This window comes from Lonchura striata, chromosome 21 (assembly GCF_050655825.1).
Source record: "Lonchura striata isolate lonStrDom1 chromosome 21, ASM5065582v1, whole genome shotgun sequence".
Lineage (NCBI taxonomy): Eukaryota > Metazoa > Chordata > Aves > Passeriformes > Estrildidae > Lonchura > Lonchura striata.
Window position 1 is genome coordinate 4,175,890 of NC_140723.1, and position 26,623 is coordinate 4,202,512.

Below are 26,623 nucleotides of genomic sequence, written 5' to 3' on the forward strand. Positions count from 1 at the left end.
TGCAGGATTTACACTTTATCCCTGGGAAGAAGGGTTAGGATGGGGTAAGCCATTCCCAGAGAGCAGCATGCTATACAGCTTGTTACAGGAGGATGACAGCTTAAAAGAAATTAAAAAACTAATCCTTCCATGACCTTCATTGAAGACTGAACTAAAATTCCAACCGAGGAGACCACGCATGACAATCATATTCCTCCCTCCTTACACAGAACAACTCAATTGTCTTATTAGAACAGAAAGCAAAGAGGAATGTCTTGGATGTAGTGTAGGAAATTGTCTTTACTAAATCTAGCCCAACGTATATGAGCGCTATATATATTATTTGATTTTGCCAGAATTACATAAACATGGGGGAAAATTGTTAATGTAAGTTGACTACCAGAGTAAATCACAGCCTAATTATTCTTTTTTTCCCTGGCTAAAATTAGAATTTGATATAGTGGTCAATAGACATTTTCTTTAATTTTTGAGACATAATTTCTAATAGCTAATCCAAATGAATTGGAGAAAGTTGCTGCAGAATTGAAAAAATAAATTATCTGAATTTTATGGTGACTTACTGGTAAATCCCCTTAGTTGGAAGCTTTAATTTACCTCATATTTCATTTTTTTTTTCTTCTCTAACTGGCTTATGGGTATATATTAGGGCAAAATGATTGTTACTTTCTTAGTGCCACTGGGGTGCTAGGAGCAAGGTGAAGACAGACCCCAGGCTGTCTCACAGAGAGCAAAAGCCAAGGGCTACAGGGGCAGTGTGAAGGGCATGGTGGGACAGCTGCTCCCTGGCACTGCTGCCTGCAGCAAAGGCTGGCCCTTGGCACCCGTGCATGTCCTTCTGGAGCTGTGTGACACTGTACTGGAATGACTGAGGCTCCAGCACTGCAACTCCCTCAGTTTCCCATCTGGAGCTAGTGCCCCTCTAGAGCAACTGCACTGTTGGTCCTGTTCTTGGTTAAAGAGGTAAATGCTCTGTTTAAATATCCACAAACTTTTTATGGGGCTTTGCACAGCAAAACCATCTTTCCTCAAAGAGTCCTTTAAAGGGGCTGGGACTTTGGAGTTGTACTTCATTTTAGCCTGGGGTGTATTTCCTGTAGCCAGCAGAGTTTTACTAGAGGTGATTTCAGTGTAATTTTTGCATTTCTGAGGGAAACAAGCTCAGAACTGCAGAAGGAATAGCAAGAATGATGTATCCAAAGCCCATAGTGACTGAGCTCGACCTCCTGCTAGGGAAATACGTGATTTTGTCCATTCTGAGTCTGGTATCCTTAGTTCCTGGTAATGTATATTCACTTCAACTTCCCCACATAAAATTGGACAAGTTACTTGGATGGTGGAGCGTTAGGTGGTGAAGGTTCTCTTAGGAGAACCTTTTGGAGGAAGTGCATGTTTTGGAGTGTTTACCTGTATTTGCTAAACCTAGGAATTGGCAGTTGTACATCACAAATGCAGTGACATGTTGTAACAGTGTGTTTGTCCACACACGTTGTCTTGGTTAAGTCTTGGATTTATTCCTAGAAGAAACACCTTTAGATTCTGTATGTGGACAGAGTAAAGGGCAAAACCATTTCATTTCTATCATGTGAAGTTTTTCTAATAATCTCTTCTCACTTGTGAGAGTATTTTTGTGAAAACACTTGGCATTCCTTGCTTCTAAATAATGAAGTAACTTTGTGCAAACAATTCACAAGAAATGGGGTTCCAATATAGTCATTATGGCTATTAAACCTGTCTGAACTGTTTTCCTTTGTGCTCCTTGCCATAGCAACAGCGATGTGTAATTTGCTGAATATCCATAACAGGATATTTGAATATATTCTTAACAGTTTTACTTCTGCATATAGCTCACTATGCCAAATCATCACATTAACCTAATTAACAAAGCCGGACCCACATCTGCCATGGATTGACAATTAAGAGTTTTAAAAGAACTTGGTATTTCACCTCCCTTTTAATGAAACCAACCCAGACACAAATCACCAGCATAACATCGGCTTTTATCAGTGTGCTGATAAAAATTATTCATGATTCAGACTGTACAAACTCCTGGCACATCTCTTCTCTTGCTGCTTATCAGCTGGATGTTGCTCTATGCGTGTGCCCCTGGTAAGGTAACAGTGATAAAGTTTATTCCACACCATCCATGCACGGAGTCTTGTGCAGTTCAGTACCTCTGTGCCTTAATAACAATTGGTCTGAGTTTTAAACAGTGGGAGCTGGGGAACTTCAAAGATACCAGCAGCACTTCAATTCAAATGGCTCCTTTCTTATCATTTTATTGCATGGGAATTAAATGAAAATATCTGGGGCTTTGCTGGCATGCTGGATGAAAATCTCCCCATTTAGTATCTCTGGCATTACACAGGTCACACTGCTGTAGTAACCTGTATGTATACATTAACTGTGTATTGCTGTAGTAACCTATGTGTACAGAAATAACACCTAACATTAGGTAATTTCAGGTGTGGGAGATTCAGTTCACTAGGGGTTTGTTTCTCCTGGTAGAAAACCTCTTGCTGAGGAGGAGAACGAGTTCATTATTTAGATGGAGCAGAGTTCACACACTGCTTCAAGTAACCCCTTAAAACTGCTTTATTCATCCTCATCCACACAAATTCTCATTGTCTTTACAGACTAGGAAGGATCTGGAAAGCCAGGTAGTGCTCCCAGAGATACTTGATAGAGCAGGGTACACACTGCTGTGGAGTCAGGGTGGTTGTGTTAGTCCTGGCAGTGGAGCTGTTCCCAACTAGAGCAGCAGCACTTCCTATGTTCCCACGCTGTGCAGGCCAGGAGAAGGCAGGCAGAGTCCTGAACAACCTTGTCCTTCAGAGCATGGACCTTGTTTCTTTAATGAGGCATAGAAGCACAGAAGGAACTGCTCAAGCCTTGGAGGGAAGAGACAGATGTACACTCGTGTGTGCACACAGAGCTGACTTGGCATTTCATTTAGTTTGTGGGTGATGTCAGGATGATGTGACCCATGTGGAGTCCCCATGGTTACCTGTCCAAAGGGTGTCAGTAAATACTGCAGCGAGGGCTGTGACTGGAATGAACAGTTCTGCCAGTTTCCCTTGGCAAGAACAGGAAGGCTGTTTGTGGCAGCAGCTGCTGTGTGTTTGCAGGGAGCAGCCTGAGTTCCTGCCACTTGCATGGGGGTCTGCGAAAACAAACCCTACAGCTCTCCATCATCCCTATGTTTGGTACCAGTGAGGAGCTGTGTCAATGTTGCTCCCATCATTTCTCTCCTCTCATTACTTGGTCTTGCCTGGATACCCACATGGAAACTCAAGCCGCCTAGGAATGCTGGCCTGAGGTTACAGGGGCTGGAGGTGAGCTGGCTCAGGGCAGAAGCACTGTGGGCTGTGCTCCTTGGCTAAGCCAGGTGCCCATTTCTTGCTGAAGAAAAGGGGGCAAGGCAGGTCTGTCCATAGCTCCAGCACCTGCCATTCTGAGGGGAGCCCTGGAGAGGAACTCAGCATGGACTGACCCTCCACACCTCTGTGAGGCATCAACCAAAGGTCCCTGACTTGCATCAGAAAGTTGCTTCCTGTCCTTCAGCACCAAGGGATGCCTCTGTTAGTCTGATACTATCTTTTGCTATAATGCAAACTATGAAGTACAACAACTGTATGGATACATGATGTCTCTGCTAAGCATTTGGATCACCTTGAAAGAATAATGAAGGAGATACGTAAATTCCCTAGAATTCATCAAGAAAATAGTAGATCTTTGCTAGTGTGGCAGCTAGAAAAGTTCCCATTTCAAGCATATTTTGACACACTGAAGGAAACAACTGTCTTAGCTGATTCTGCGGCTGCATTAGTATTTGTGGGTATTTATAGGACATTGTACCAGATGAGCTTTCTGACCGTTGGGAGTGAGCCTGTCATTCTGGAGCCTCTTCATCAATGTGCCTTTCACGCTCCACGAGATTAGCAGCTGCTGAAAATAGGAAAAAGGAATTTTCCTTTCTTCTGTCTTAGAAGAGGCCCATCACACCATCCTCCTTTCGTCTGGGCTTGGAAACAGCTTCGGTCCTTAGCAAAGCCAAAGCACCAACAGGTCTTTTAAAAGAAGTTCTGCTCCCAGGAGGATCTAAAGGAAAATATCCTTTTTGTGTGTTTAGTCACACACATCAAAGGAAACAACCGTTGCAGTCTTGGTTTGCATTGTGCAGGCATTAGCTCTGGTCCAGTTGTGCAGGACTCTGCTCAAGGAGGCTGAAGTGCCCGTGCTCGTCAAGCTTTGACAGAGATGGGGCAGGCTCAGCCAGGCCAGAACATGCCACTCCTTGGGGTACGTCAGTTTTGAGAAGAAAGGAGTGATTTCCTTCATGTGGTGGGAGCCCCTTCACCCCCCTGGCCCCGTGCAGTGTATGCTGAGTGGGATCTGTGACACTGTCTCACAAACTCTGCCCCAGGGATGGGCAGGACTGTCTCAAACCCTTAACATCAACACCGTAACTTGGTTGTCTCTGTAAATCACAAATCCTCATCTCCCTACACAGTGCCAGGAACGCCTGTTTCACCCGAGCATCGTGCTCTGCAGCCCGGAACGCTGCGGTTGTGGAAAGGGCCTACAGCACCCCGAATATTCAGCACTACTGAAAAATGGGGAGATAACCTTTGCAGCCTCGGGGCCGCCGGTCAGGGCAGGGAAACAGCTCCCGGCTTCGTCCGCCACTCAGAAAGGGGGCAGAGCCTGGGAGCTGCTCCTGGCCCGGAGGCTTCTCCGCTCCAGGGGCTCCTCCGTCCCTCCTGAAGCGCTGGGACCAGCGGGGAGCCCCTCTGAGCGGGACGCGCCGGCTAGGCGTTACTGAGGGCGCGGACAAACGCAGGTCGCAGGTGGCGCCTCGCACAAAGCGGCCCCGGGGCGTCTCGGCGGCGGCGATTCCGCTCTCCCGGTGCACCGCGGCTCCGGTGCGCGGGGCGGGGCGGCTCCGCCGGGCGGGGACTGCCGGCCGCGCCAATCGCCGCCTTTGTTTGGGGTCACCGGGCGCGGGGGGGGCGGCGCCCGCCGGGGCCGCGCGCAGCCAATGGGCGGGGCCGGGGCCGCTGCCTCCCGGCCGGGCCGCGCGTCCCATTGGTGCCGCGCGCCGTCAATCTGGCGGACGGCGCTGCTCGTTGGCCGCCAGCGCGCGCGGCAGCGTGCGTCAGCCGCTTAGTCCCGCCTCCCCCGCGGGGCGATTGGTCCCGGCGGCCGTCAGTTGCCTGCGCTCGGCGCTCCAGTGGCTGCTGCGGCTGTCGATCACGCGTTCCGGCCCGCCCCCGCTCGCCCGCCCAGCGCCGCCGCTGAATGGCTGAGGCGCGTGCCACTGAAGCGCTGCCGCACTGCCATTGGCGGGGCGCTCTGTCCATCGCGCCCATCCCCTCCGGGGACCCGCCTCCGGCCTGCTACGATTGGCCACCGGAGATGTCAGTGCGGCAGATTGACCAATGGGAGGCGCGGGGCGTGCGCGGTGCGCGCGGGGCGGCCGGGCCGGCGGCGGCGCGGGAGGAGGCGGCGCGCGCCTGGTCCCGGTCGCGAGGAGGCGGAGGAGGATGTGGCGCGCGGAGGGGAAATGGCCGCCGAAAACAAGCCGGAAGGTGAGAACGCGGCCGGGCCGCCCCCGCCCCGCGCCGGGCCCCGCGCCCGGCCTGCCCGCTGGGCCGCCCCCGCCCCCCGCCACGGCCCCGCCGCGGGGCGGTGGCGGCGGCGGCGCAGGCCGGGCCGCGCGGCGCGAAGTTTGCGGCGGCGGCGCCCCCGCGGGGCCGGGCAGGGCCGGGCCGGCGGGCGGGCCATGTGCGGCAGGAAGGCCGCGTGGCGCGGGGGCCGCGGCGGCCGGGCCGGGCCGGGCCGGGCCGGGCCCGGTCCCGCCTCCCGGCGCCCGCCGGCACGTGCCCGCCCGCCGCCAACATGGAGGCCCCGGCGGCGCGGCCGGCGCGGGGCCGCCGCTCGCCACAGCCGGGCCGGGCCGCCCCCGCCGCCCCCCCCGCGGCGGCGGCGGCGGCGCACGTGCCTCGCGGGCGCGCGCTCGTCGGAAGCAGGGTGGCCTTGGCCGCGGCCCCGCCAGACCGGGGCCTCGGCGCCGCGGGCGGCCGGGGGCGGGCGGAGCGGCGGGCGCGAAGGTGAGCGCGGCGCGGGCCCGGCCCCGCCGGGAGCCCCGGGGCGTCCGGCGAGGGGCGAAAGTTGCCGGCGCGGCGGGAGCGGGGCCGGCGCGTCCGCAAGGGGGAAGCGCCGCTCTGCTGCCGCTCCTGCCCCCGGCCCGGCGGGAGCGCGGCCGTGGCCCGGGTTCGGCGGGAGGCGGGTTGGAGATTTCGCGTTATTTGGGGTAAGTTTGTCCCGGCCGGCTCGGGCAGCGGTACTGCTCCGGTCTCCGCCGGCCGGCTGGTCGCGGCCGGTACCGGTGTCGGCGCCTCCATTTTACAGGGGCGGGAGGAGAGAGCAGAGGGCAGTTCACATCCCCTGCCTAAATCCGGCTGAACATGCCAGCACCCCAGGGACTGGCTTGGTAGTTGGGCACCTCAAGGAACGGTGTTTAGTAGTAAGTAATAGGGATTTTTTTTTTTCTTTATTCGCCACAGCACATGTACACCCTCACCTGGAACCCATTTGTATTCTTTACTGGGTAATCCCTTCATAGAATTCACGGGTTCTTATTCCACTTTTTGTCTGGATTTTTTTTTTTTTCAGGTTGCTTTGGGAATATATTTTTTGGGTTGTTTCTTGGTGGTTGTAGAGCCCTCTGGGCATAGGTTTGAGTTTTGATTGCGCCGTGAAATTCAAAGGCTCTGCAGAAATCTAAAATTTAAGTAGAAGAGGTGATTTTGAGTGTTGTTGGCTTCATCTTTTACTAATCTCTTTGATGCTCCCAAATCCATTAGCTCGATATTTGCTTTGGTCTGGAAAACGTCGGGCTTCATTCTTTTCTCACTTGTGTTGAAGTACATGATTAACTGCGCTGAAATAGTGAAATGCCACCTGGCTAACGGGGGTGTTAGCGAGAACAGAGCGAGCGTTCACCTGGACTTCCTGGCTCAGATTGTGACGTTTTCATTCTCTTGGGGGTGACAGTATTGTCACCAAAGCACAGTCGGGTTCGATTTACTTTTCGGGCTTCCTGTGCCAATGTGCAATGGATTTTTCCAGTGTAAAGCACAGGTTTCAGTGTGCTCAGCTCTGTGAGGCTGCGGCTCTACGGACAAGGCAGGTCAGTACTCCCTGGCTGGGAAGGTAACTTGTCCTTTCCGCTTGTTATTTACTGCAACTTCTGTCATGTTTGGTCTTGGCAACTAGTTTGAGGGAGCAGCGGGTGAGGTGTGTGCTGAGCAGCTGTGTTTGCTCTTTCGAGTAGGGCTGTGCAGGAGCTGCCAGCGAGACGCCCGGTGTGCCCGGCGCTGCCGGCCGGTGTCTCTGCTCCGTGCCCGTGCAGAGCATCGCGGAGATGGGAGCGGAGCAACCCCGGCTCGGCACCGGCACCCGGGGTGATCTCGTACGAAGTCACAGAGCTGCTCCCCCGCTGACCTACTTTTGCGGTGGATCTTCAAGGAGATGACATATAAACCATTCATTCCTTAAACCTAAACTCCACCTGTCAGAAAATTAAATGGGAATGCTTTTAAGGCATGATTCAAGCAGAGTGTTTCACCAGTAGTGCAGGTGCTGGAGGAGAGAACACAAGTTGCTTTAGATTTTAGTTACTTCAATGAGTTAAAAGCGGATGTAAATGGCAGCTCGCGGGCCGGCGCTGCTTTCATTGGGGAGCCGCCTGCTCCATCCCCCCAGCGCGGTGCAGCAGCGAGGAGCCTCTGAGCAGCAGCGCACGGCTCTGCAGACCTGCCTGCTTTGGAGCTCCCTGCCGAGCTGCCATCGGGGCTTTTTGTGCTCCGGGAGCAGCGGGAGATCCCTGGCGGGAGTTGAGGTTTGGAATGAGGCTGGCACCGCTGTCCCCCGGCTGCAGGAGGGAGTTCCAGGGCTTGGAGAACTCCGGTGAGTTTCCTCTTTTCTGGTTTCCTCGGGCAGGATAAGGCTGGTTCAGTGAGCGAGCGGCTCTTGCCATCCTGCAGCAGAGGATTTGTGGGTTTTGTAGTTCCTGCTGTGTTTTGTGCATCTGAGCTGAGCCGGGAGGACTGACCCTTGGCGGTGCCATCTTGGCAGCTGTGATAGCTCTGAACTTGATCAGGGGGTGCTAAGGAGGGTGTCCTTTTAAAAACTTCCTTTTTCTAATTTAAAATTCAAAAGGGGAAGAATGTACACAGGCAGCTCTTTAATTTTGTGTTCTCACAGCCAGGTACCTTTAACAGAGAGCTTTGCAGAGAGTAGTGCCCTGTGTGTTTTGCGTGTGGCTGGCGCAGGGGCCCGGAATTTTGTTGTGTGCTGAGTTCAGTTACATGCAGTTGTTGAATTTTCTGTCTGTTAGTTGAGGCAGGGTCATAGGATGGCAGGAGATGGTGTTTCTCCCAGCAGCTCCTGAGCTGAGGGTACTGGTGGCATGGGCTGACTGAAGAGGGTCGGTGGAGCCTCAGATGTTACTGGCTCTGGAGGGACAATAGGGGAAGAACAGCCTTTTGAAAACAAAACATTCTAGATTTGGTCGTTAAACAGCAAAATATTTACTTCCTTTGTGCAAGTGTTACCTGAGGTTTTATTACTAAACAACCTGAACTTAGGCCGTGCTGATGGCTGGGGCTGTGTGCTGCAGGATCCGACTGTCGCGGGGAGGAGGCAGCATTTGATGCTCGGCTCAGTCCACTCCTTAACCCAGAATTTTTGCTGAATCTCAGTGCTGGGATTTTACCGAAATTTCTGTTGTCAAACTTGAAAGCAGACTCTCTCCTGGTGAAGTTTTTAGACCCCCTTCATGGGCTGTCAGCTCTCAGGATGGGTTCAGGGAGTGGGTTTCATTCCTTTTTTCCAAACAGGAGGAACTATATGTTTGTGAGGTCGGTTTTTGGGAGTACTTTTGGTACTACAGTCCTGTTATTCCTGATGTAAGGCTTAGGGCTTGTTTAAAACTCTATTTTTAAAATTTAATTCTGCATCTTTTCTTGTTAATGATTTTCACAATTACTTTGGCTTAAAGGTTTTTTGGTTTATTTGTATTTGTTTTTAAGCTACATATGTAGGAAATCTTCCTGGAGATGTATTAACTCGGATTTAATTTTCTGTTTCATAAAATGATACAGTGAAGCAATGATGTAGAAGTACAGTTAAAACGGATACCTTTGAATTTAGTATTTGAAGACTTCAGTGCTGACCTTACATTACTAGTGGTCTTAAATGGCTCTTATTAAGACCTCCTTACATTGGTGGGTGTTGTTGGAGGAAGGGGCAATAGCTATCTTCCCTCTTCCCTCTGTCCAGACAGCCTTCAGAAGGGGAACTGGAATGTGACCTTTCTTTTTCAGTGTCTCTCCGTCTCTGCTTCAATAAACCACATGTGTCTGAAAGGAAAAAAACCCCAACCAACAAACCCAAACATTGCCAAGGAGTGAAACCAGGCTGGATGGAGTGCTTGTGGAATACTGGGCTGGTTAATTGAAATGCAGTGCTTCCAGCAGCTTCCTGCAGCTTCGGTGTTCCCTGGCTTCCGCTTCCACACCTTGCTGAGTTTTCGCTTTGTAGTTTTCTCCCCTCACTTTGCATCCTGTTTTCACCTTCCTTGGCTCCTGGCAGCCCCGTGTTGTGTTAGTGCTGTGTTAAACCCCGTGGGTTTGGAAAGGCAGGATTGCCTGTGGGTGCTGCTGCCTTTGGGGTACGGCACCTGCCCTGTTGCCAGGGCAATGCTGAAGGGCCACTCCATGCTGAGGAGCAGTCATGGCCCTGTGTGGATGACAGGAGACTGTTCTCACTGGACATGTAGTGCTTGCTGTCCTGCTCACATCACATGCTTTGTTCAGGGGGCTGGGATTTCCAGCCAGCTCTCCAAGTATGAAAAGAAAGAAGTGAAAATATCTGTTGCTGGTGGCTGCCAGCGTGTAGGTCAAAGTAATTGACTGCCCCAGCCTTAGCCAGTATGTGAGGACTTCTGGGAAATGTGTTGTAGTGTTGAGAACATCTGTAGTATTGGAAACTGAATAAAAAGATGGTTAATATTTTGCTAGACTTGGCCAGTAATAGCCACCACTCCTTGACTTCGTTGCCATTGAATCTGAGGATGTAAGTTTAGTGAAAACCAAGGGTGAAGGACTTGATGACATTTCTCAACCAGAGTTGTTGGTGATGCTGAGCGATGGTGTTTCATCGTTCTGGTGCACTTGTCAGTTTTAGCAGCAAAGCAGTGAAAGTCAGGCATGGACATGGGAAGCTACAAGGAGAGGCTGAAGCTGCTGCACTGTTTGAACACTCCCAAAGTTTGCTTTCAGAGTAGGTCCTTGTATGCACCTTCTGACTGTAAAGGAATTCTCCTCTTGCTCCATTAGCAAGTGCTTGGAGCCTGCCTAGGTGGGAGAGGGAAAGAGGAGCTTGTTTTGCTGGTGCGGGAAAGTAGACTCTGGAGTGTTGTGCAGGGTGCTGAGCGTATGGGATGAGAAATAAACAGCTGATTTTGTCACCCAGCCCTCAGCCAGTGTGTGGGCCTTCATTAGGGAAAATTTGGTTCTCAACCCTTCCCCAAAATGCACCATTTGCAGTTTTACCTAACTAGTGTTCACACTGAATTTAGTTATAAAATGTCAAGAAACTTTATGCTATGTGAAAAGGACAGTGGGACTTCGGTGTAGCATGTGGGGAGACTTGAGCCACTGGTGTACAACAGCAGCTTTAGCTGTATTTGTGTTTCTTATGGTTTTAGAATTGTTTGTAGAGTTTGTCATGGCAACAAAGTATTTATCACAAATATTCCAAGGCACTAAGGCTAGATTCAGTAACTTCCAGAGGAAAATTGTTTTGTTGCTCATTTTTCATACTGCCACCATTCCTTTGAGTTCCTCCTCATCCTTTCTGGGTTTTTTTCCTTCCTTGCTTATTCCATGCAGGCAGCAGTCATGGCCATGCACATGCTGGTTTGTGTTGGTAGTTTTGCTCCTTTTGTATAATTTTTACCTTTGCCTGAACTGCTTAGTCTTTCCTTGATGCTCCCCTCAATGCTGGGCTGCATCCTGTGCTGGAGGCCTGGGAATGCATTTGCTCAGCCAGTGTCTGACCGAGTGCTGGCATCCAGCGGAGCCCTGCTGAGACAGCAGCACTGCAGAGCTGGACCTGGTTATCTTCTCTTAGCCACTCTTGATTGATATTTAGAAATCTGCTTTTGTTGCCAAGAGATTTACTACTGTAATGATACAAATATTTCTAGCAAACAGACCAAGAGCTGTTGGGTTTGCTTCTGTTACTGCTTGTTTATGGATGGAAAATGCCAGGATTGAAGTTTAACTGTGAGAAATAGCATGGCAGTCCTGCAGTTGTTTGGATCTGGAATAATTCTTTGCATTTATTTCTTCCAGATGGAGTTTGTTGGATTTGTCTGTGTCTGGAGGTCAGCAAGTGACTGGGTGACTATGGTGGTCTCTGTGCACTGTGTTTTTGTGGCACCACTTGTTCACTGTAGGGCTGCAATTCTCCCACCTCAGTGGTTGGTCAGTGGTGGTGGGATCAGCTGGATGCCTGCCCCTTCCCCAGATAAGCACAATATTGGGATTTTAGTAGTTTGTTTAGTACTAAAGTGCCCATTTGTAATGTTTAAACACCTCTTCCTTCTCTTGAGGTTGTTAAGGAGATGACTAGCCCAAAGTTATTATTTCATAATAATGGGTTTATAAAACTTGTGTTTGTGAGTTTATAGCTTACTTGTTATTTATTTCCAGAATAGGCCTGTCTGCAGATCACCAGCTGAGGAACACCCTTTTGGCCATTTCTTTATTTTCTAATTACATATTATATAGGCAAACAGTGGTAGTTAATGGGGCTGCAGGTCTAAATTCACCTCCAGGATCACCAAAGATTTAAGGACCAGTTAAAGAAAAAAAAAAGGGGGGTAGGGGGTTGTTTGGAGAGTGGGGGTAGAGCACAGACTCTCTGTGATTTGCTGTTGTGCACTTCAAAGTTTTATGGCCCGTGGTGCATCCCTTGGGAGGATAAAGTGCAAGGAGCATGAAGAAACCCATAAAATGACGAAGGGTTTATGTGGTATAATTAATGTGGAACTTTCCATGAACTTTATAATACTTACACTTTCTTAATTCTACATGAGTTTCTGGTTTGCTAATAAGTAATCTTGAAGATTGCTAATGGAACTTAAATTTTGCATTTTCATCCTGAATTATAACAGGACACATTGTAGGCTGCTATATTTTAGTCTGTAGCTTCCTTACTTGAGTTCTCAGCTGTGGCTGTGCCTGCCTTGGGAAGCATTTTTGAGCTGTGGCCAGCTCTGCACTAAAAACCCCCGTGTTGATAGAGCTTTACTGGCAAATCCTTCCCGTGCCAATGTGGCTCTGCTTGCACAGACACTTTTTATTGACACTGGATGGATTTGCAGATCTTGGTGTTGTTAGTTGCACCCGTGGCAAAAATAAATGAGTAGAAAGTTCAAGTAAAAATCTGGGTTTGCAGAGTAAAACCAAATCAGTGGTGGGATGTTGTAGCTCCTGCTTTTAGCTACTGAGGAAATTTTAGCTGGTGATAAATGGAGGAGTTTGCCTGCTGGGTACTCTGCCTGCACTGCTGGATGAGCAGGACTGCAGAGCAATGTGGACCCTTGTTCCTCTGCCTTCACCAGGTGGTGGATGGGCTCATCAGCTGCACTAGCAATGGCAGATTTGATGTGGGGGGGTGTTGCTCCACCTCCCTAAAAATGTCATAGTGTTACTTGTGAGGAACAGGACCAGGAAAGTGGTGGTTCATTTGGAAGAACGGGAACTCTTGTTCCACCAGTACCCTCAGTGCCACTGGGTGAATAATCCTCCTCTCTGTTCCCAGCTTCCCCGGACATTCCTCCCTGTAGGAATACATTGTGTAATTCCACAGGACTGAGAAGCAACTTTGAAGACAAATGGGGCTATGGGTTCATCACTCTCATAGCTGGTTGGCTGATTTAATCCTTTTCCAAGGTCAGACCTGGTTTAGAGGTCACTGGATTTAGGATTTGCATCCCATACTGTGATGGTTGTGTGTTCTGACCGCACAGCTTGAGGAATCCATAACGAAAAGCTGGTTGGATTGAGGCAGGAGGCAGTTGTTCTTCACATAGGGGATTTTTTTGGAGTGAGGAAATGCCATTGCTAAATGCAGCAAAGGGAGGCATCCGTGAGATGTAGTCGTGTTACAGGATGGTGAGAATGACCTTCCATTGCTGTAATAACAGAAGGTGGGAGATGCTAACAACAGGAGTTGGAAGGTTTAGCGTCAGCAAGTTCTGACAACTTCTACCAAAACATTTTAAAGGGCTCTATTATCCATAGGCACTTTCTGGATTAATAATACTGATAATTGATGACAATGGAAGAAAGTTAATAAAACGAGCTGAATAATTAGAGGTCTGCCAGCCCTGCAAAATAATGGAATGAGTGATAGAGGGCTTGACTGATACGGAGGTAAGGGGAAGTAATACAATTAATGTCAATTAAAATGTGCCCATGGAAAATAAGCTGATGAGATGTAACTGGGATGTAGTTTGGCTGATAAAAGCAATAATGTGTGCTGTAAAATACTTTGCGCCTTAATGAATTGAATGTAGAGCAGTGCAGTGTTTTGAATGAGGAATGGAAATGGTGTAAAATGAATGCAGGGAGTGGGAAGTGAGTATTGGCTGCACTGGGAGGTGGATCTGGAAATGGCTGGGAGCTGCTGGCGTGGCAGGCCTTGCCTGGCTCTGGTCTTTGCCACAGGCAAGTTGTGTTTTTGTGGATAACCCCAGGTATCACAAGTTGGGTGTCTGTGAGCCTTTATGTGGCCGAAGTGCAGGGAAATAGGGTGACAGTCATATGTGCAGAGCATTGGCTGGGGAAAGGATGTGTCCAAAACCCCTGTAGAGCTGGTACCATATGAGGCTACCTAGAGCAGAGCCTAGACAGTGTTAAAGGAATAAAGCAGATTTATTAAAAGGCCATCCAAGGATACACCTTGGGCAGTGCAAGAGCCTGACCAAAGCTACACCCAAGATGGATGATGGGTCATGAGTTTTCACACTTTTATAAGTTTTGGTCCATTTACATATTGGGATTAATTGTCCAATTAGAGCTTCAGGTTATGCAGTCCGATGTTTCCAGGCTGCTCTTCTCAATTTGCTGTTGTTTACACTTCTTGGGCCTGAAACTGCAATGGTGTCCTTGGTTCTCGGGCTGGAAAAGGATTGTTTTATCTAACTAAACGGTGAAGAGAACTTGTTAACACTTTATACGGAGTTCAGAGTTACATACTAATGCAGTACAGAATCTGAAAAATATGAAAGCTAAAACTTAAGGCAGCAGAATCATGGTCTGAAATACTCAATATCCAAATAGAAATCCTGGAATGGCATAATGAAGAGCACCCTCTCCCTGATTTCTTTAGCAGTCCAGCAGAAATCAATCCTGCCTGGCTGCTCCTTGCCCAGGAGGAAGTTGGGAAGTGGCAGCCCTGTTGATTTAGTCCAACACAGTTGCACAATAAAGTTCCCAGTAACTCAGGGAGCGTTCAGGACTCATAAATTACAGAGCAGCTCACGTTTATCATACACATCGCTGCTTATCTTGTAAACTCATCTGCTGGGCTTGCACGAGCAGTTGATTTAACAGCATGTATATTGTTGAACTTGACACATCCAAGAGTCTAATCAAGCTTTAAGAATACCAGGGATGTCTGGCTGCTGGTGTGAAGTCTCTGAAATTCCTAAGTAATTTCTAAGAATGATCGTGGGCCAGGCTCTGTCGGGTTCACTGCAGGTCACAGGGAATGTCTGTGTTGTACGGAATTGCAGAGGAGTTTTATCATAGTGCTGGCATGTGTTTTAGGATGTAAAATGATTAGATGTGTAAAATGAAGTTAATATCCTTTTTCTGTACATTTCCAACTGGGAAATGACTATAAATTAATTTTTTTTAGGTTAAAATGCCAATGAGTAACTGTACTGCTTGTGTAGCACTGCCAGAATCTGTCATGGGATGCATGAGGCTGGTGGAAAATGACAGAGGTATGGTGTGTTTGGAGGAAGAACTGATAAAGTTCTGCATTGGGGCTGGTCTCTCTTATGCTACTGCTCCAGTTCCCTTTCCTGTGGGACTGATTTGGTTGATAAACACGTGCATTTCATGGGTACTTTGATTCCTTCAGTGGTGTCAGAGAGTGATAGACACCTTCAAGGTGCTGCTGGTGTGGGATTGCAGAGCTTTTTGGGACTTGGGTCTTTTAAGAGGAATTGATGCACCTTCTACATATTTAGCAGTAAAAAATAATAATTTTGTTTTATTTAGTATTTCTGCTTTTGAGACCCTTGGGCATGGTGAGATAGGAAAATTTCCATTCTGCTTCCTTACTCTTAAGTTGAGGAACATTTACTTTCTGAGTTGTGAATGGAAATAGAAGTAACCTGGGTTTGATCAGGTATAGTGTGTTTTAGTTTTAAATGAACTAACAGACCTTGAGTTGCATTTCTGCTGCAGTTTGACAAAATTATAGCAGGTGCTGGGGCTCTGTGCTTATTTACTTGCAAATCCTGTCAAGTGTGAACTTCATTTATGACTTCCCTGGCAGGTCATGCCGTTGTGGTCACAGCTTCTACAGTGTTTTGTTGCTGTTGCTTGTAAAATTTGCCACTGAGGGAAATAATGAGCTAAAATAGGCACAGGTAAGCACACACAGGCTCCTTGTGTCCAAATCCATTGAAGTTCTTCTAAAACTTTGCAACCAGAAAGAATTAAACTGTATTTATATTTCTGAAATAAAGTTGCAGTTTCAACAGAAAAAGCTGTTATTTGTCTTACTGGCATTGCAAATTGCTCTTTTTAGACAGGGGAACTGGTGGGGTTTCCAAGTCATGTCATTGCTTGAGTCTCCTGGTTGCAACCACCCATTCTCCTGTATATACATCATGTGTCTCCTCTTTTTTTCTAGATGATCATGGGAACAGCAATGGCAGTCATGTAAAAATCTTTTTACCGAAGAAGCTGCTTGAATGTCTACCAAAATGTTCAAGTTTACCGAAAGAGAGGCACCGCTGGAACACTAACGAGGTAGTTAAATCTCTTACTTCTTCTTAAATGTACCAGCTTACTTAATGCTTATGGATTGTTTCATAAGAGCATGCTGTGCAAGTTACAGGATATGAATTCCCTGGCTCTGGAACCTGTTCCATAAATAATGAGTCCTAGTACATACTGAAAGTAAGCTTTAAGTGAGACTTGAAGGCAAATGTGAAGTTGACTTCTATTTCAGACTTCTAGGAGTCTACTGCTCGTGTGTGTGACTTGTCTCAGAGTCAAATTTCAGATCACCTTAATGACCTGTTTCAAAATGGTTTAAAATTGGACAGGTGTGTTTGTACCATGATAAATACTTTTCTGTGCATGAAGACTTAGGAACAAAAAAGTGGTGTGTGTTCTTTCCTGCCACACAAGGTCCTGGGAAATAACCAGCTTACTTCTGTCTGAGTTAATAATCTCGTTCAGAATAAGGAAAACACAGAACTGGCTGTTTTTTACTGGAATCCAGTTACTCTGAGTATGCTGGTTCACAGATCACCTGTTACTGCATTATGCTTTGGGTAATTTAAATAAAAAAGAAGTCTTTTAAATTCTGTTGGCCAAGGTGAAGTTAAAGAACAACCTAGGTAGCTCTAAAATCCCTAGGCTTTATTCCTGCTGTGTAGCAACGCTGAATGTTCCATGGCAATACCCACAGTGTGTAGTTTTAGTTTTTAGTGGCTCTGTCTTGCCATATTTATGGGAATCGCTTAATAATAGAGGAAATCCACTTAGAGAAATTACTGTAAAACTCCAGTTAGTGTCTGCTTGTTGAGAGCTGACTGGTCCTATTCCTCTGATCCCTTGTTTGTAGATCTAAACTTGTTAACAGAACCTGTGCTTATGAGTTTAACACCTGCAAGTGGCAGCTGAGTGCAGGATCAAACACAGCTCACTTCTGTGTGTGTGTTTGCTGAGCACAGAATCAATCACAGAGCAGTGACTGTGTGTATTTTTCAAAAGTGGAGTCCTTACCCCTCTTCCTTTTGGTGTCTGGAAGTTACAATCAGGTATTTATTTTTAACATACCCAGTACTGTGATAGAATGAATCGGGTCTTCAGGGCAGTTGCTGGCCTTGGCTCTTTTGTGTAGATGTTTTTGTCTTGGGTCATTTGAATTGAAATGTAAATCATAGAAAATGTGGGTTGTGGTTTATTCTGTGATAGTGTTTGTATTGGTGGGGACAGGGCATGGAGCAGTGACAATTCCAGTGACTCTGGCAGATGATGTTTGGACAAGCACAGCTGGGGGCAAGCAAGCTCTGCACAGGTTTGACAGAATGATGCTCTTCCCTCTTACTCTAAAGAGCTGCTTGTGGTGGGGTTTAGTCACTTTAATGTTGCTGCTGTCCCCAGTGCAGAACTTTCTGCACACGTGGCTTTGGGTAGGATTGGTGTGTGGAGCTTCCTGTGAGTGCAGGATGTGGCAAAGTTCATTGTGCAGCTGAAAACTGTTATTATTCATAATCAGAAGCAGGAACATGCAGGTGCTTGGTGTGGCGTATTAGGTTAGGAGGGGAATTTGGGAACGTGGCTGTTCTCCTAAGGGTCGTGTCAGTGTTTTGGGGAGCCAGGAGTGAGCAGCTCTGGTGGTGCTTGCCAGTATATTGCTGGGGAGGGATGGTCTGGTGCTGTAATTCTGGATCGATCGTTTGCTGATAGACACAGGTCATCAGCTGAGACATTAAAACCAGATTCAGCCCCTGTCAGTCTTATTGAATGTCAGATTCCTCTTTCTCATTTGTATCCCCTCTTCACAAATCTCTCACTGAGGCTGTTATGCCATGGGGATGTGGAGCTGGGTCTGTCCATGGGGTGTAGCTTGTGCTTACTCTGCCAGCACTGTAGTTTGTGCTGACTCTGACCTGTGTGATGTGGCTGGTGCAATATTCCTGTTGCATGATTTAAATGAAAGAGCTTTTCTTGTGGCCAGAGATTTTTTGGCCCCACTAGCTCAGAGGGGGGGAAAAAAATAGAAAAAGCCAGAGTCTCATGGCTAGATGAAGTCTTGGAAATTTGTGTTAATTATGGGGGAGGAAGGAGCTGAGCTTCCAGATTTTACTGCCTTCCCCACCCCCAATCTGAAAGTTTAATTCTGTGCACTGTTATAAAACTTGAAATTTTCTTAGGGTATAATTGAATAATAATGTTGGACTACATTCCCAAGGCATTACTAAGGGAATAAATTTTTTCATCTGAGTACACAGATGTTCTGCCTGTGCTAGTGAAGACGGAAGTTGTAAAATAGAGAAGAAAAAGTTGTATTTTATACAGTGGTATTTCCAGAATTTTTGTACCAATTTCAGAATGCCTGGTCCTGTGTTTGAGGTGTCTCCTGGACAGGGAAGTTTAGTAAAAGATGGAAAAGAAATGAAATGCCTAAACAACTTAACTGATGTGAGCATGTGTGATAATGCTATCCTCTCTCAAGTGGTGCATGTTGGGCAGTCATGGGTCGAGTCTCACCAGGAGCTGCAGAGAGTGAGTGTAGCAGACACTGGTGTTGGAGTCATCCCTGGGGTGGTGGTGGCCAACCCCCCTAACCCAGCCCCAGCCCGACTCGTAAGTGTTCCCTTTGTGCTCCTTTGCATGGGGATGGATCAAGGAAGCTTGAACACAGCTCCTGCCCATCTCCTGTGGCCCTGAAGCCCAGCACACAGCTGTTCCCAGCTGTGGGGGTGGTGGGCAGCAGGATGAGCATGTGCAGTCACTGGCACTGGACTCCATTGGGCTCTTGGTGCTGCTGGTGCAGAGGTCAGGGAGCAGCCAGGGTAGAGCATCGCCATGGGAACACTGCAAGTAGCTTTTTCTGGGCATTTAGGACTGCAGCTTGAGAATGATGGTCAGATGTTACTCAGGGTTGGGTAGTTGGGAGGGAGAAACTGTGTCCTCTGAGAACTGGGTGGGCTGTGGATGACTTTACACGTAGTAAAATCATGTGATGAGCAGCGAGAGAAATGGAGCGCTTAAAAATGGTTCAAACATGTTATTGAGGTGCTTGCTTTCCATTGGATCGTGCATTTGCAACTGAATTGTTTGATGGAAATAGATTTCCATACCAAGATGTCATCTTGTCTTAAATCAAGTTTATAGCGGTTTTATATTTCCTACTGAAGGAAGTGTTCCGTCTAATTCAATTTTTTTTACCAGAGATAGAAAATCTTAAGTTAAGCCTAGCAATTTAATTACAGATTTACATTTTTTAAATGCCTGCAAAGGTGCATTGTGCTTATTTCTCCAGCTCTAGGCGAGGATAGAGATGGGGCTTTCATATTATTTCTCACATTAAGACAAATGAGTTAGTTGTGAGAAACTTCTGCAGTGCTTTGTGCTTGTGAGGGAGTTCCTCACTCTAAGGGTTTAGTTGTTGTTCGCTATGAACCATTTTAGGGTTTGTGAAATGCAGATCCAGTTTGGTTTCAGTGAGTGGATGGAGCAAAGGCTCCTGGCTTGGTGTGCTGGCAGTGCACCTTGAGCAAGAATTTTGGGAGCACTGGATCTCAGCTCCCTTCCATGGGAGTGGGGCTGGCTTCTCAAAGCAGGGCTGCACCGAGCCACCCTCCAGGTGCCCCAGCTGAACTCCTGTGTTCCCTGACAGAGGTGGTGCCTCATTACCTGTTAGATACTTTGGACAGCAAGATACCTTGTCTGCAGGAGATGCATCCCACTGCCTTCTGTCTCGGAAGCAGGAGCTTCCCAGGGTGCTGGGGCTCAAGGATGTTGGAGTAACCTTGTCTCTACACAGTGCTTGCCAGACACCGGCTTGCAGCTCTGAACAGAGATGCCGTTCGTTAACAGTTGGCAGCCGCAGTCATTAATCATCCTTGTAAACACTTAATGACACGGTGCGAGAAAGAAGAAAAAGTTAAACATTGGAAATGTAAAATGCTATCTTGGGCTTTGGTTCCAACAGGATTCTTTATTTACAGTCTCTTGGGAGAAGCCCAGAACTTCTATGGTAGAAAAAGCCAGCAGCAATTGCTCCATGTGCTTAGGCTTGTCTGGAGGGGCATGGCAGAACTGCCTTGCTCTCTAGAGTCAGCCAGCATCCACATTTTGCAGATTCCAGGCTCAGGTAGTACTTGGGAGAGTATTCAAATAGTGCAATTATGAAACTGTATTTGAGCATTATTTAGCATAGGAAGAAACCCTCTGCCTCTGCTGCCTGGGGGCCTGAGTCGCGTGTTCACTGACATCTCGATGTGCTCTGGTGTCCTTGCTTTGCTTGCATGACAGTGACATTCTCCTTTTCACTTGACAACGAGTTATTTGCCATCTTTTCTCTAAAGCACAGAGATCTTGAAGGTTTGGAGAATTGCCTGAGGGACGTGAGGGACCCAGACTGATAGGGGGAGTGAGTCTGGAGCCTTCGGGCTGGCTGTGATGCTCTGAAATGCTGGCAGGGAGGAAGTGAAAGCAATGCGTTCTTGCTGCCTGCTCCTCCAGCTCCCCTTGCAGCTGAGTGTCAGGCAGCTGGTCACCACACGGCTCCTGTCGCCACACGTTTGTACATTGAAGCCCCGCTCTGCTACAGACCCGGCAGCAGGGCTACTGCTACTGCTTTTTCTTAGATTTTTTCCCTTTTTTTTTTCCTTTTAATGTCTCTAAGTGCCTTTTAGAATCGACTTTTACATCAGAAAACTTAAAAAAACGTCTTTGTTTTAAGGCTGCCCCGAACGGTGCGGTGTATTGTAACTCTGCACTGCATGTTCCAGTCCATTCCTTTTTCACCAAAGTAGCTGAATGTGTTATAAATATGTGGTGTTGAGCAAGTGTATGGGACCAGTTTCTGTCACCAGCCCAGTTGGAGCAGGGAAGGGTTGTTGGTCTAGGTCACAGTGTGCCTTCAAGATGGCAAAACTCCGTGGAAAAGGAGCAGTGCTCAGTACAGCTCCCTGTGGACTCTGAAGTCCAGCATATTTTTTTAAATGCTTTACATCAATTTATTCAGATGTGTTTGGCTGGTGCACGGGGTTCCCAAAGCCAGAGGCCACTGGTGGCTGTTGTGAGAGCCCTGTGTCTGCTTAGGAGCACTCCCAGGGCTGGGACATCCTCACAATCTGTGTCAGCTCTGGAGTTTCTCAAAAGCAATAAGAATATTGAATTTAGACTAATTGCCTGCTGCCCACGTGATCACAGTATAAAGTACTCTGATAGTAATGGCAATTGCTGTTACTAGAAATGCTGTTGGTTTCTGTTCCACCTGATGATTCCCTGCTGGAGGAGGAGCAAGGAAGTGGTTGTGGACCAGCTTGTGTGTGCTCCCACATAGCAGCTCCTCCTGCCTCCACTGCTCTGGCACCTGGGGCACCCTTAGTGTGGTTCTGAGCTGGGGACTGAGGCACATTACAACAAGGCTTTGGGAATGGCAGGTGTGTTACCTTGTTGGGGGCAAAGTGTTTGCCAAGCGCTGGAGCAGCCAGAGCATCCATAAAATCCAGAGTGGCGGTGTCGATTCTCACCCTTTATTTCAGTGGTGGTGGTCTGTGAGGTCCTGTGCCTCGCAGAGACCTCTCCCACCTGGCTTTGTCACCAGCGAGCTGGGTGCCTGCACTGCCAGCCGATGGTGCTGTTCATCCAGAGCCTGCCCCTCCTCTTGGCCACCAGCAGAAGTGTGAGGAGCCCCACTTGCTTTGAAGAAGAGTTGACAAGTGAAATGCAAGGGAAACAGCGTTTGCAGAGGAGAGCAGTAGCGAAGTGTTCGTACACCTGACTGGGGCTGTCTGGCATGTGGGGGCGGCTCCTCCCGCTGCGCATGTGGCTGGGGTTTGAGGCTGATCCGTGAAGGAGACGGCAATTTCTCTAACAGAAGCACTTAATTGTGGGTTTATTTTGTGAAATTAATGAAATTCTGTGCTTTGCTTAATGTGCAAAGCAGGAATGTGTTGCTGGTGTTGTGTTTGCAGTTCCTCAGTTGTGTTTATAGCCCTAGTGACTGCTGTGAGCAGGCTGAGGATTGAGCAATATTGGAAGGTTACCTACCAATCCAGGTGATTTTGAACAAAGGCAGTAATACCTGTTCATGCTCAAACACAGATCCTCATCTTCCTCTTAGGAAAATCTGGCTTTTTCCCCTTCCTTTTGTTTCATGTTAAGGTCAGTGAAAAAGAGTTGATCTTGTAATGCTGGGCAGTTAGTATGTCAGAGTGCTGGAACTGGAGTGACTGCTGTAAAGCACAGCAAAACAGGTGGAGGGTTTGGAGTAATTCACTGCCCTCATTACTTTTTTTTAAACTCCCAAGTTAAAGTCTTTTGAATAAATTAAATTAATGTATTAAGGTTTTTTACACTTAATGATAGCCTAAAAAAAAATAACTTCATAGTTCTAGCATACTGTACACAAAGTATAAAATGTTGATGGTATTTAACTGCCTGACTGTCATTAGTAACCTGTCAAAGTACCTCTGAATATTGGTCAGTGGTGTTAGGGTTTTTTGCTGTTTGACACTTCCAGATTGTTGTAGATGACCATAGTTCAGCAGCAACAAATGTGTATCCAGATACCTGGACAGTGGCTGTAAAGTGGCTCCAAATCCTTTGTCTGTCTTGTGGGAAAATAAGGTGGAGTATTATTTCCTCCAGTTGATGGACCTCGTGTGCTTTTCCTAACCTGTGTCCTCTGTTGTGGCTTGTACATGATTATCCTGAAATGTAGTATCAAGAGCAAAAGTGGAATCTGGTATGTGGGGAATAAAAAGTTGGAGTTACCAGTTATAGAAACTATTCTTGAAACATGAGGGAGTCAGGAAAGTGGATTAATTCAGTTAGTATTTACCTATCTGCAGGAATGCCATCAGTAGTGATAGGTACCACTGCATTGTGTTTCTGTGTCTCTGGCTTGCCCAGCACTGAGTAAAATACTGGTGTTACACAAGGTATACTTCCATGTTATGCAAGGAAAATGGTACAACAAAGTCACTTTAGAAATTCACTCTCTCTGCCAGGGCCTGGCATGTACACAGGAATTGGTTTATTTGGCAAATGAATGGGAATTGAGGAGATTATATTTTGTAAGGGATTGAAATCCTGTCATCTTGGTTTCAGGTTTGCTGCTTCTAAGGGTGCCTGTTTCATTTGGAAGAGAAAAATCAGAATTTGTATTAGAAAGAAAAATTAGTTATGAAGGAAAAATTAGTGCAAATGAAAGCAAATGTTTTCTTCTGCTGGGACACTGCCTGAGGAAAAGAGGGAAAGAAGCAGTGGTCTTTGTGGGGGACAGTGTACTAGGGACAACAGGAGAGGGCATAATCCACTGCAGTGGGGGGAAAGAAAAATCAAGTCTCTGTGCTCATTCCTTTGTATCTGCTGTCTATGCCCTGTTGTTGACAGACTGCAGGAGCTCAGAGCTGTTTGCAGCACACAGCCCTGGACCAGGCCAGGCACTGGAGAGCCCCGTGTCCCACCGTGGGTTTTTGACCCATCATTGTTGTTCCAGGGCTAAAATGTTCCCGGAGTTGCCTAAAACTCATCTTTGCAATCTTTCTGTTAACTGAGAAGTTGTGAGGGAGCCCCATGATGTTGGTGTGTCCTGCAGGCATGTCCCTGTCATGCACCTCTGAGGTCGCACAACTCATGGTGATGCCTTCAGACTTAATTATGTGATGAGTCACTGAAGTCTGTGTCTGTGCTATTGAGTTATTGCAGAGTTGCTGGGTTCCCAAACTGCTTTCTTTGATACTGAGGTTGTCTGGCACATCTGCAGTGTGAGCTGTGGTGAAAGGAGGCAGCCCAGCACAGCAGTGAGGGAACAGCAGAAATGCGGATTTACTGGTTTGGCTCACAGAAAGTGGAATTGATAAATGCTGGAAATAGTGGCAGGAATTGAATTTTAAGGTCCACAAGCAGTACCTTTAGCAGGAGGATTTACTGAGGGGGAATATGGACCTTCTTGCATCTCCAGCAGGTTCCTGACTGTGACATGCATGAAGCAGGAATGACATGGAAAGATCAGATGTTTTCTGGATAAACATGCAGGCAGATTAGATCCTTGTGCTACGTCTCAGTGTTAGACATTGTGATCTCTGACACTGGGGGCTTCTTTGCTTTACAAAGGCAGGGTTTTGTGCAAGGGAGTGTGTTTCTTGGCTTCAAGCACAGAGCTGGTTTGGTCCAGATAAGAGTCTCCCAAAACTTAATGCCTTGCCAGGCAGGGGGAGGGATGCTGGAATTAAGAGGGATGAAATGCCCTTGGTGGTTGTCTTTCTCCAAAAGTTATCTGATGTAAATATTACGTTCTCTGCATAAATTTAGTATAGATAATTGACTGCATCTTGCTTGGAAATGGGTACCAAAGGTTGTTTTATAGCTTCTGTGTAATTGAAATTCCAGGAGGAGAGGCCTTTGTCTTGGAAACCACATTTGAATTACTTTTTTATTGGAGTGTTAAAGCAATACGTTACAATGTGAGGGATTCAGTGTGTGTGTGTCAATAATTACCAGATTTCCACAGTTACAGTGAACAAAGAAAACTGTTGAAAAAGCATGTCAAGCTTTCTCTGAAAAGCAGCAATCCAACAGTTGTGTTGACAGCCAGGAGTGTTCTGACATAAGCAGAGCCTCTTTGCACAGGAGTCAGTGCCAGTGCAGGACCTGCAGGTGAGGCTTGGGCTGTGCAGCCTTGTACCCTCAGTGCTGAAAACAGTTTGTGAAACAAGAAACCAATGCTCCAACATGGAAGTGGGAAAACTTTAAGGAGCCTGTCTACAGGGAGGTTAATAATAACAAGCCAAAGTGGCTGGAAGCAGGAGTTGTCCAGTGTGGCTGCAGGAGGGTCAGTGGCTGAAGGAGGGCCAGTAGCCACTGGCACAGGAGAGCAGCTGAGTGTGCTGCTGTGGGCTGGGTGTGGAGTGCAAGAGCTTTGATGTGCTTCCATAGAAGGTTCTAGTTTTACTCACTGAAGCTCCTTTGTTTTGCAGAGATCTTGATGCAGACGCCCTTTTGGATTTCTTTTTAATAGTGTGTGACCCTTCACCTTTGATCCCTTGACCTGCATTACTTTGGTAACCATTTCATTTTTTTAATTTCATTTCACTTTTAATTTTGGTGTGTAAGCTGTAACATTTCATCATTTTAAACTGTAGCGTTCTTTGACCTCCCCAGATGTCTTTTTTCTTTTCTATGAGGATGCACAATGTTGCCTTTTCTTGAATAAACATTATTTCAGTTTTTAATAAAATATATATTTTTCATTGGTTTTGCTTCTTTTAAGTTTAACTGTGTGTATGTTGCCTGTATAATACTTCTTTGATCTGTGTTCTCCCACTCAATCTATTTTGATATTTATGTACATCTTTGCTTTTAATTCACATTTTTTCTACAGTTCTTTTGTTCAGTAAAAACCATTCTCATGGCCTGTCCATGGCCCATCCAAGTCCCCCTGTAGTCAACTTTTATAGCTTAAAGTAACCTTGGGAGCATTTCAGATACATTTACAAATAAAAGCTATTCTTTGCTGTTAAAATTTTTTTTCCTCCTGAAGTTAACTTCTCCTAACCATCAGCTCCAAACTGATAGCTGTTTTAATAAAAGATTAGGCTTCAGACCAAAATGAAAATCTCACTTGAAACTCAATTTGCATTTATTTTTCTGTTATCATTGGAGCCCAAAGGGAAGTTATCAATGCTTGGAGCTGTGCTTTAGGCACGACTGTGCTTAGGGAAGCAGCATTGTGTGTACGTGGGATGGCAAAGCCCACAAAGCTTAGTTGGTTCTTTCCATTTTCCTGTTGAAAGGGAAGCAGTGGATAAGACAGATTTTGGCCAGATTCTATTTTTATCTGGTAAATGATCATATGAAATCCACTGAGCACAGCCCACTGAAGTACAGATTACTTTTTAAGTGTCTCATTATTTTATTCTCTAACATTTAATGCTGAAGTTTTAATTGCACACAGATGAAGCTGCTAAATGAGCACTGAAATGGATTTAGGTCTTCTCAGAGCCTTGTTGATGCTTATAAAACTTTATATCATTCATTAGGACTACAGATTAAAATTGTAGTGAGCTGTTCACGTAGTGCCAATGGGCTCTGCTGGTGCCTGGCCTCTGGAGGAGCCTGTAGCTCACCTGAACACCCTCCTGCTGACCCTTTCCCCAAGGAAACTGGACTGCATTTGGCTCTGCTCTCCTTTCTGGGGGTCCTGCTGACCTCCAGGGCTGAGCCTGAGTTATCTCCTTCCCCTGGGGTCCTCTGTGATTCTTGAGGGATTCAGCCCTAGCAGATTGTACCTGGACAGTGAGGATGCACCATCAATACCAGAACCTGATTCAGGAAACAGGTTTGAATTGGCATCCCTGCCTGAGAAAGGTATTTCCAGCACTGATCTCTGTGCTTAACCACAAGATCCCTGTTTTTAAACTGCTCTTGTGTGGCAGAATTGCTTTCTAAAAATAGTGGCAGATCCAATATTCACAGAATTCCCTGCCCAGCGCCTGTGTGTTACTCTGAGTTTCTCTGACCCTGTGGCTATGAGTTGTGCTGGACTGTCC

The 26,623-nt window shown here is 47.0% G+C and overlaps 1 protein-coding gene across 18 annotated transcripts in view; it reads left to right on the forward strand.

Moving 5' to 3' along the window:
* Positions 1 to 5,477: 5,477 nt before the first annotated feature.
* CAMTA1 (calmodulin binding transcription activator 1) overlaps positions 5,478 to 26,623 on the forward strand; it is a 225,140-nt gene continuing 203,994 nt past the window's right edge. For 7 of the 18 annotated variants that reach the window (XM_085558856.1, XM_085558858.1, XM_085558859.1 and 4 more), the window contains exons 1-3: positions 5,478 to 5,588; positions 15,001 to 15,088; positions 16,009 to 16,127. In XM_085558856.1, the coding sequence (XP_085414982.1) occupies positions 5,544 to 5,588; positions 15,001 to 15,088; positions 16,009 to 16,127 (252 nt within the window). In that variant the 5' untranslated portion in view covers positions 5,478 to 5,543. Of the gene's footprint in view, positions 5,589 to 5,991; positions 6,111 to 6,198; positions 6,314 to 6,360; positions 7,972 to 15,000; positions 15,089 to 15,648; positions 15,743 to 16,008; positions 16,128 to 25,051; positions 25,136 to 26,623 lie in introns of those variants that run through there. The other 11 variants (XM_085558867.1, XM_085558863.1, XM_085558866.1 and 8 more) reach the window with 8 other exon arrangements.